This window comes from Sinocyclocheilus rhinocerous, unplaced genomic scaffold (genome assembly GCF_001515625.1).
Source record: "Sinocyclocheilus rhinocerous isolate Xijiao unplaced genomic scaffold, SAMN03320098_v1.1 scaffold4098, whole genome shotgun sequence".
In the NCBI taxonomy this organism is placed as follows: domain Eukaryota; kingdom Metazoa; phylum Chordata; class Actinopteri; order Cypriniformes; family Cyprinidae; genus Sinocyclocheilus; species Sinocyclocheilus rhinocerous.
Genome location: NW_015644698.1, coordinates 124,919 through 136,191, shown reverse-complemented (window position 1 = coordinate 136,191; position 11,273 = coordinate 124,919). Strand labels below are relative to the sequence as shown.

The 11,273-nt window shown below is 41.6% G+C and overlaps 1 protein-coding gene across 1 annotated transcript in view; it reads left to right on the top strand.

The window, feature by feature from the left end:
• LOC107758798 (protocadherin-15-like) overlaps positions 1-11,273 on the top strand; it is a 126,525-nt gene that overhangs the window by 33,620 nt on the left and 81,632 nt on the right. Inside the window, exon 7 of the mRNA XM_016576617.1 lies at positions 6,515-6,820. Coding sequence (XP_016432103.1) covers positions 6,515-6,820 — 306 coding nt within the window. The remainder of the gene's footprint in view (positions 1-6,514; positions 6,821-11,273) is intronic.

The window sequence follows — 11,273 nt, the reverse complement described above, 5'->3', positions numbered from 1 at the left end:
TTTATAGGCACGCACACAACTTTAGCAAAGATAAATCGCTACAGTACTGCTAGCATCCGTCCGCTTTCCCGATCGTTCTAACTCAGTTCAGTGGGCGGGACCGCTGACCTGCGCATCCTGCCCGGAGCGCTGATTGGCTCGCGGGATGGATGCTGCGTCTGAGTCGACAGTAGTGTATTGCAAGGGAAACTAAGACACATGAATATAACCTGTGTGTGGCCTTTTTTACATAGGCTGTTTATATTTACGAGTATTTTAATATACATATAAATTACATAAACTAATGTAGCCTAATTGTTTGCAATTACAATGTTAACGGGTGTTTTTGAAATAAGATCAATTTCTCTTTCATGAGATTACTTCCTCTTTTTGGCCGGGTTTTGTTTCTCTGTGTCGTAAACTCTATAGGGGCAAGGCTTCTAAACCGGGGTGTTTTTAGGGGCGTGATATTCAAATTACGATTATTTTCTGCCGCCACATTTAACAACATAAGATCATTCGTACGATGAGATTAGCGGCATACGAATGTTTCATGAATCACACGTGAACTCTGTCGTAAGTTGATTTGTGCGCACGGATCTGCGCTCGTTTCTACGTTAGATTGATAAATTAGGCCCACTGTGTTTTTACAAGACAAACATCACAACACACGGCCAAACACGAGCTAGAATCGCATGGCATTTCTGCTGTGCCCTATATTCAAGTTTAATTAACTTTCGATTGATTACTGAGAAGATGAATGCTTTCATTACCAGCTTTTGCTTACCTTAGCATGTGATAACGAACGCACACAGGAAGTTCTGCTATCTCCGTAATGCTATCTTTATTTTGTTTGTTTTCCTACCGTTTTTTTTTTCTTTTTTTCTGCCTTATTTTCAGAGTGCAGTTAACCTACGTGTTTCCAAATAACCAAAATAATGATATTCATTTAGTGCAGCAAATGAAAGAAACATATTTCTTGACCTTAAAGACAACATAGCTAACAGCCCATAAATAAAGGTACTGGGTTTCCGTGAAGTTCAGCTGGGCATCAATGATGTCTGCTGATGAACTGTTTTTTTTGTTTTTTTTATAAACATTTTAACTTTTAACAATAATAAATAAGGATATATAATTAGTAATAATAATAATAATAATAAATAAAGATATATATAATTAGTAATAATAATAATAATAATAATAATTATTATTATTATTATTATTATTAAACTCCTTTTTTATACATTTATTCATCAATAACCCCAGCTGTTTTTGAACTGCATTGCCCACATTGCTGTTGGGTAATTTAGTTATAATTTCCATGTATAAATAAAAATATATATCTTATTTTGTTAATAAAAATATGAAATAAAGGAAAATGTATTAATAATTTTAAATAATTAAAAAATATTTAATATTTTTATTTCATTTATTCATTTATGCATTCATTCATTCATGCATACTGTACATTGATTCATGCATTCATTCTGGAACGTTGTAATCTGTTATTCACTCACTTATTTATTAAAGCAGTTTTAACACCAGCTGTTTTTTTAACCGCATTGCCCAAAATGATGCTGGGCAATCAAGTTATCAATTTCAACTTCCTACTTCAAAAAGTGCAACAGAATGACAATTGATGTTTAATGTTAGCTTGTAAAAATCGAGAATACTGTTTTCGCAGAGATTCAGATGTATAATTTAATGCAAATGTAATGGAGATGTACACAGTTAATGATAAACATTTACTTTTATGCAAAGAAAATGCATCAGTGACTCAAAGTTCTTATATTGATGAAAAAACCTGTTTATGAAAGCATTTGCACACACCTGCAAAACATACACTTTGCACATTGTACATAATTTTCATTATACATCATTATACATCATCTTCTGGGCATTGGTTAATGGAATGCTATATGTGAAACCAACCAATACATGGTTTACTTATAGTTGTATCTGTGTCTTTGTGATCCCAATCTGGGATTGGAGAACGTATTTTGATATGGAAAACAAAAACAATTTTGTTCTTAGCAATCACATTGTTCATTGTTGATGAAAGTGGCAACCACTGTAGATGTTATGCTGTGAGCTGTTAAAGGCTTTTCAATTGCCATAAGTGTCTTATTTAGTATTATTTTGGACTGGTTTCCTTTTTTCTAATTGAAGAACAGGCCACATCCCGAACTTTTCACTTCCACTGTTACTTTTGACAAGCTTGGTGGGCTTTAGAAAGCACGCTGTCACCACCGCTTCAATTACTGCATGCTAAAACTTTCTCTTAACCCTCTGTCACTGACATTTTCTTTAAGCATGTATCTCTTAATTATATATGAAACACCTCAAATTATAGAAGACATCACTGTAACTCACAGGAATGAAAGGAACATTTGAAGCAAGCTTTTATCCCTTCACTAATACAGGTGCATCTCAATAAATTAGAATGTCGTGGAAAATTCATTTATTTCAGTAATTCAACTCAAATTGTGAAACTCGTGTATTAAATAAATTCAATGCACACAGACTGAAGTAGTTTAAGTCTTTGGTTCTTTTAATTATGATGATTTTGGCTCGCATTTAACAAAAACCCACCAATTCAATTCATCTCAAAAAAATTAGAATACTTCATAAGACCAATAAAAAAAACCTTTCCAGAAGGCTAAAAATGTTTTTTTTATTGGTCTTAATAAGTATTCTAATTTGTTGAGATAGTTAATTGGTGGGTTTTTGTTAAATGTGAGCCAAAATCATCACAATTAAAAGAACCAAAGACTTAAACTACTTCAGTCTGTGTGCATTTAATTTATTTAACACACGAGTTTCACAATTTGAGTTGAATTACTGAAATAAATGAACTTTTCCACGACATTCTAATTTATTGAGATGCACCGGTACATATTGTCGAGCTTGATTTTTCGGATTCTGTTCCTTTAAACTTGGAAAATGTGGCTCTTCAAAGACCTGTCAAAGGGTCGAGTCTGTCATTGGGTTTCCTGTTTTGGCAGTAGTAAAAGAGTCTAGTCCTGACCCTTTGGCGAAAGACAGCGTTTGCTCTATCTATGTCTGTACAATTTATAGCAGCCAGTCTTGGAATGCTTTGTTTCAGGGCTTATCAGAAACAAAAGCACTTTGTCTGAGTGTCAATGAGGCACTTTCATGCACAAGTGCTGAACGGATAAGAAGCGGATAACACAGTTGGGAGTTTGCTTGATGCCATTAAATCTGATATTTAAGGCCTGTCTAAATGGAGAAACTTGAGAGGCCACAGAGGGGAAGAGACGCTTTATTCATGGTCCATTTGTCATTCCCAGGTCATTCCGTTAGACTTTCTTTCTTCCATGAATCAGAAAAGAAGAGAATTTGAGGAAAACCCTAGCTGCTCTTTTCCATACAATGAAAGTGAATGAGAACTAACAAAAATAACTATCCAAAATAACGTCTCAGGTTACGTATGTAACCATGGTTCCTCGAGGGAACGAGACGCTGCGTCGGAGGACGCTTCGGGAACGCCCTTCAGCGTGACCGGCTCTGAACCTCATGTGTTCCTGGTACCTGTCGATGACCGAATTGACGGCGTCGCCAAACAAGCCAGAAGGCGCAAGCGGGGTGTCCATTAGGCAGACCTTGTCTCTCTCTTTCATATCTGACAAGGTCAGCCATAAATGCCTCTCCGTTGCCACCATAGCTGCCATAGACCTCCCAATGGCATGGGCGGTCTCTTTAGTGGCGTGGAGAGACAAATCAGCGGTTCTCCTGAGCTCGGTAATATCCTCGGATTTTACCTGCTCACCCTCGTCTAGCTCTTTCAGCAGGTCGGCTTGGTACGCCTGTAACACCGCCATGGTGTGCAGACACGCACCAGCCTGACCCGCTGCCGAGTACCCTTTGCCCACCAGCGCTGAGGTTGTGCGCAGCGGCTTGGAGGGCAATGCCGGAGCCTTTAAAGACGATGCCGCGCCGGGAGACAGATAGCTCGCAAGCGTCTGTTCTACCCGGGGCATCGTCTTGTAACCGCGCTCATTCATCCCCGCCACATTGCCATAATAATTGGAGGCGGGAATAAAGAGGCGGGCCGAGAACTGTCTTCCCCACGACTTCAACACCTCGGTGTGGAGGTCGGGAGAAAAAGGCAGGCTCCGGCGCGGAGGTGGTGACTTAACGCGCAGAAAACGCTCGTCTAATTTACTTTTCTGCGGCTCAGCCATTTTCTCGGCGGGCCACTCGATATAATGCTCGTCTAATTTCCTCTTCCCCAGCCTTTTTCTCGGCGGGCCACTCGATATTTAATTTGGCCACGGCACGAGTTACCACCTCCAAAAGCTCCTCATACTGGGGCGATTGAGGGGGCGAATCCTCATCGACGCCCACCACATCAACCTCCTCGGAGGAAGACAAGGCGGAGCGCCAAGCCCGCTCCCCGGGGGGAAGTAGCCGCAGAGCGGGCTTCCGATCCCGGACAGCGAGCGCTGGATCTGGCGGGTAAGGAAGAAGATAGGGACTTGCCCGTCCCACCCGTAATGAAACACGGGCAGGGAGGAACACACAGTCTGAAATGCTGCCCACCCTCGCCCTTGCTTAACTGGTGTTTCTTTTTCTCATGTGCTTTAGACATTGTATCTTTTATTTTTCAGATTCTCTTTTTTTCTGGGACAGACAACACCAAATAAGACTCACAACGCTATCAAACTGATACACACACAGAGCGCTTGCTGAATGACAGAAAGCTGACGCTGGTCTCACCGCACATGCTTTTATAGCTTCCTGGTCATTACGTCACCCGCCCGTGACATCTCGCCCATCTATTGGTCTGATTACACACGAGGTTCAAGGAACGCTGAAGGGCGTTCCCGAAGCATCCTCCGACGCAGCTCGAGTTCCTGAAGAGGAACAAAAATTAGTCATATGGACTAATTTTATGATTTTTTTTAATAGTGCCTTTGCATCCTTTTTGAAGCCTAAAAGCTTGTCCTATGGTTTGGAATGACATGAGGGTAAATAAACAATGGCAATTTTCATTACTGGGTGAACTATTCCTGTACTGTTATGATTTAGTATGACTTTTTATTGGTGTCTGTGAGCTGAGTGGGCATAATTGCCATGAGAATGTCAAAGAACAACACCATGCACCTGTCTGCACCACTGCAGGGAGTCACAAATCTTGCTGGTTTATTTGTTGATTGTCTCATCACCCTGCTGATGAAGCAGGTGTCTCTAGGGGTGTGTGTGGTGACGTGTTGAAATTATAAACTAATAATTTCACAGCCATATGGGCTATCACGGAAGACCTGAAAATATGATGGAATTTTAAAATTGTAATGGGAATGCCATGGGGATTTTGATAACACTTTACAGTAAGATTCAGTTCATGTGGATTAAAAAGTTTACATTAGTTATTGAAGGTATCATGTACTAACAATGAACATGTGTGCAGCTTTTAGTAGTAGTAGTAGTAGTAGTAGTAGTACCTTTATTATCCCCTTCAGAAAATTATGTTTCAGTGGGTTTCAACATGCAAAACAATACAACAATACTACATAGCAACTATTAATCTGTCAATCTGTTATTAAGCTTTTATTGTTCATTGCTATTGCATTTTTTGAACTAATGTAACTTTGTAACATTACTCAATCAAATAATATCTGGTCATAATATTGATTAATTATATTATATCTAACATGAATAATATGTATGTTGAAATGAACATTAACTTAATAATTAATTAATTAAAGCTGTAAAAGCATTGTTCATTGGTAGTTCATAATATAAAGCTATTTTACCAAACTGAACCTGAAATGTTACCAAAATGTCATATATATATATATATATATTATACCAAGATTTTGGTATAATGCATACACTACTGTTCAAAATAGGTTAAAAATATTGGGGTCATTTTTTAAAGAAGAAATTAAAACTTTTATACAGCAAGGTTAAGTTAAATTTCAAATAATTGCTGTTCTTTTGAACTTTCTTTTTTATCAAAGAAATGTTTCATAGTTCCCACAAAAATATTAAGCAGCACGACTTAGGATCATGTGATACTGAAGACTGGAGTAATGATACTGAAAATTAATTTACAGAAATAAATCACAGTTCAATATTTATCTTAATAGAAAACAGTTATTTTAAACTGTAATAATATTTCACAGTATTACTGTTTTCACTGTTTTGTATCACATAAATGCAACTTGGTGAACATGAGAGACTTTTTTCAAAACTTACTAACCCTCAAATTTGTCCATAAGGGTCTTATTGAAGACATTTGTTCACTGATATAAAGACGTATATATGTTTAAATCTAATAATTTAAAATATTATGCAAATGGAATGACATGCAAATGAAATCTGCCAAAAAATCTCTTTATAATTTTTACTAAAAGAAACAACTGGGAACATTTTGGAAAATTCAAGTCAGGTTTAAAATGTCCAGCAAGAACATATGAGTGTAATTGTCAAATATCCATATTCTTTTGTCTATGTAGTGTATGTTTTCTTTTAGATATCTATGTAAATGTATGTGTGTGTTCTCATCCAGGCCACTGATCTGGACCTGGGTGTTAATGGGCAAGTCCGTTACCGACTGGTCAGTCACAGAGATCTCTTCAGGATCAGCACTGATGGCAGTATCTTCACAGCTGTGCCTCTGGACCGTGAGGAAAGGGCTCAGTATGATTTGGTTGTGCAGGCTTCGGATGGGGCCAAAGACCCTCGCCGGACCACCGTCACACTCTCCATCAAAGTGCTGGACGTGGATGACAACAGTCCAGCCTTCTCCCAGCCTGCATATCACATCACACTGCCAGAAAACAGCCCGGTGGGCATGATCATCCTAAATATCAGTGTAAGTTACACACATGCGCACACATACCACATGCATATTCAACACATCAAACACAGCCAGATCAAAAACATGACTCCATGAAATTAGCCTCTGGAAAACATTTATTTTCTAATGTTATGTCTTAACTTGACAAGTCAGACGTTTTACATTTGTAAAGTGGTTCTTGGCTGGTTAATTTATTTGAAATTATGTAGCTTGTTAACCTGACTTACTGAGAGACCCTTAGGGAAAATCCATAACATTTGTGTAGCCTGCTTGGAAGACGTTCTTTAAACACATCTTTTTTTTTTTTTTAAGACTAATCATTGTTAAATTAATTTACATTGGTTATTGCCTTATCATGAACTGAGAATGAACAATGCTTGTACTGGTTTACACTTACTCACCAATGTATCCTCTGCAGTGAATGGGTGCCATCAGAATGAGAGTCCAAACAGCTGATAAAAACATCACAATAATCCATAAGTAACTCCAGTCCATCAATTAACATCTTTTGAAGCAAGAAAAAATGTGTTTGTAAGAAAAAAATCCATCAAGACATTCTAACTTCAAACTTTTGCTTCCGGCTAAAATCCATAATATTGCTTTCTCCCGTGAAAAAGTTAAGTTTAACTTAAAAAATCTCATTCAGATGAATGATCAAAATTCTGTCAAATAATGCAGTTATGCGTTCAACATTATTGACATCAATCCTTGATGTAACATGTTTTAATGCATGACTATCATATGCACTTGTGAGATTTGAGAGCTGTGGCATTCTTCAATATGTTTTCTTGTGTTTTCCATGGAAGAAAGACATAACAGGGAAATGATAACAGAGTCTTCTTTTTTGGATGAGCTATCCCTTTAAGCTTGTTCAAAAAGTCTGGGGGGAACTCCAACACTCAAAAGACAACATATGTTGGTGACAGTTGTGCTTATTTTTTCAGCAGGATATTTGCTAATGCTAGTATCTACTAGCATGTTATTGAAATGTGAATGCCTTTATATTTTGTTCTACCTTCAGCTGTTTTCTTCCTCTGATAATTGGCCGTTGTAGCTACATGCACTACAACAGCATCTCATACATGCATTTCTTCAGTAGTTCTCAACTGGATTCACTTCAGAACCCAGATTTTACATTGGACGTTTAGTAGCACAGTACCAAAATTGTTTATTGTACACAACAGAACTGCTCAAATGCTGTTTTTATTTTCACTTCTCAATGCAGCTAGTGACAATGAGTGCAAGTTCCTCCTGCTGAGCAATAATCTACTCAATTGTGATCCAGCTGTGTTTTTTTTTAAAAGACTTCTTTTTAATATACAGTGGGTACGGAAAGTATTCAGACCCCCTTAAATTTTTCACTCTTTGTTATATTGCAGCCATTTGCTAAAATCATTTAAGTTAATTTTTTTTCCTCATTAATGTACACACAGCACCCCATATTGACAGAAAAACACAGAATTGTTGACATCTTTGCAGATTTATTAAAAAAGAAAAACTGAAATATAACATGGTCCTAAGTATTCAGACCCTCTGCTCAGTATTTAGTAGAAGCACCCTCTTGATCTAATGCTGTGTGTACATTAATGAGGAAAAAAAATTAACTTAAATGATTTTAGCAAATGGCTGCAATATAACAAAGAGTGAAAAATTTAAGGGGGTCTGAATACTTTCCGTACCCACTGTATAGTTTGTCTGTTTCTAAGTGCTGCAGCCAATAAATCACCACATTGTGCTGAAAACAAACGTCTCGAGGTTACGTATGTAACCATGGTTCCCCGAAGAGAACGAAGCGCTGTGTTGAACGCTTTGGGAACGCCCCCGGCGAGACCACGTTCTGAAGCTTGTGTGAAATTAGTCCAATAGAGAAGCGAGACATCACGAGCGGGGTGACGTGAGCAACCAGGAAGCATAAAGGCGCTTCTAGCAAGCGCACATGTTAGCTTCTGCGGAAGTGAGCGCCTGCAGGGACGCAGGGAGACGCAGCATCTCGTTCCCTTCGGGGAACCATGGTTACATGCGTAACCTCAAGACGTTCCCCTTCAGGAACTCGAGCTGCGTTGAACGCTTTGGGAACGAGAATACCCACTGTGCCATATGAGCAAGTCCCTGTCTGGTGGGTATCTGGCGAGCACATAAAGACGAGAGATCTTGGGACCCTGGGATAGATGTCAGGTCCAGGCTGTAGAAATGAATGAACAGAAATGGCTGTAGATGAATGTGTGCGGAGAGGACCAGCCTGCCGCAGCACAAACATCTTGAAGGGCCACACCCACTGATAAGGCCTTGGAGGCCGCCATACCCTTAGTCGAGTGTGCTATGACCCCTGTAGGTGACTGGAGGCCAGAGGACTCATAGGCCAGTGTGATGGTCTCTACCACCCACCGACTCAGGGTTTGCTTGGTCACTGGAACAACTTTCTTATGTGGACCAAAGCAAACAAATAACTGATCTGCCTTATGCCAATGGGCAGCTCTGTGAATGTAAGCACAGAGCAGATTGAGTCTTTCCTGGCCTGCTTCCTGGAAGGGAGGAGGACAAAAGGCTTGCAGTACAATAGGACCCGGTGAGGATGTGGGCACTTTAGGGACATACCCGTGTATTGGGTAAAGAAATGCCCTAGCCATGCCCGGGGCAAAATCCAGGCATGATACAGAGAGTGCCTGAAGGTCCCCTATCCTCTTCAGCGAGGATATAGCGACTAAGAATATTGTCCTAAGCTTGAGGAGCTTGTCAGAGATATCTTCAATTGGTTCGACGGGAGCTTTGCACAGAGCCTCCAGAACCACTGCTAGGTCCCATGAGGGCACCTTGGTGAGCTGTACTGGCCTCAGCCAGACCTAGCAGTCTCTGATACTGTTTGACAGTGACTGGCCTTCTCTCACTCCCCTCACGGCTGTGAGAATTGCTTCGATATGAGCAGGAGACAACTGTGCCTGCATCGTTGTCGAATCCCACACCACGCCCAGATAAGTGGTTCTCTGTAGTAGAGAAAGCACACTTTTCTTGGCGTTCAGCCATAACCCCAGCTCTTTCATAGGGGCGAGGTCGACATCTCGATGCCGAACCGCCATCTGCTCTGACAGAGCTAATATCAAACTGAATTCTGTAACCTCTCTCTACAGTGTGCAGGACCCATTGTGAGACATTTGGCAGAAGTTTCCACACTGTCAGAAAGTCTCTCGAGACTGGCCTCTGGTGTCACTAGAGGAGCCAATTCGGTGCCCTGAAGCGGTTGGCCGGGCGGCAACTGGGAAATTTGCTTGCGGGAGCCCACTGAGCCCTGAAGCACCAGGAGTGGCAGTGGTATCAGTGAAGCTCCCTGAGGGCACTGAGGAGGATCAGGCACCATATACTGAGGTGTGTATCTCTCCTCCCCAGGGTGGGCTGCCCTCAAGGTCCTGACGATGGAATTGTCAGGACTGCTTGGCCGAGGTTCTCTTGGACATAATAACGGTCCGCAGATCTGCTTTCTGTTTAGAGGACCCTGACCGAGAGCACCGTCCCACCCCCTGATCTTTCTGATGGTATGAGGGGTGGTATGGGTCGCGACGTTCTGACAGATTCAACCACATATGTCGCTCCGTAGCCACCAGTGCTGCCATGGAACGGCCGATGGCTCTGGCCATTGCCTTGGTGGTTCAAAGCGACAGGTCATTGGCCCGACGCACTTCGGCGACTACGTCGGATTCCTCTTCTTCCCTATCGTCCAGGTCTTTTAGCAGGTCGGCCTGGTATGCCTGCAACACCGCCATAGTGTGCAGACACGCACTGGCTTGACCTGCTGCCATATAAGCTTTCCCAACCAGGCTGGTTGTCAGATTTACTGGCCTGGTGAGAAGCTTCGTGACCTTCAGGGACGATGCTGAGGATGGGGAGAGATAGCTGGTAAGCGTCTGCTCTACCGCCGGCTTTGCCCCATATCATTCAGCTCCGTGATGTTTGAGTAATTGGATACTGTAGGGCTGAAGAGTCGGGACGAATATGGTTTATCCCACAATCTCGTGACTTCAGTATGGAGATCGGGGGAAATTGGAAGGCCCCGTCGTGAAGGCTGTGATCTAGCTTTGGGGAAGTGCTCATCCAGCTTGCTCTTGGGATGAGCGTTCTGTTTCTCGGCTGGGCATTCAATGTTCAGTTTGGCTACAGCACGAGTCACGACCTCCATGAGCTCCTCATACACTAAGGACTGCGGTGACGAGTCCGCAGTCTCCTCCATGTCGACGCTCATCACATCAACCTCCTCGGAGTAAGATAGATGAAGCATCTGGCCCTCTCTCCATGGGGAAGAAACTGCGGGGCGAACTTCCGATCCCTGAGAGGGGGCCGTGGATCTAGCAGGGTGAGGACCGAGATAAGGACGAGCCCGTCTCGGATCCCTCCGCTAAATCCACTTGCGATCCCCACGATAACAGCCGCTGCTGTGCCTCAACAACAGCGGGGCCGGACCCAGCAGGATCACGTGGCC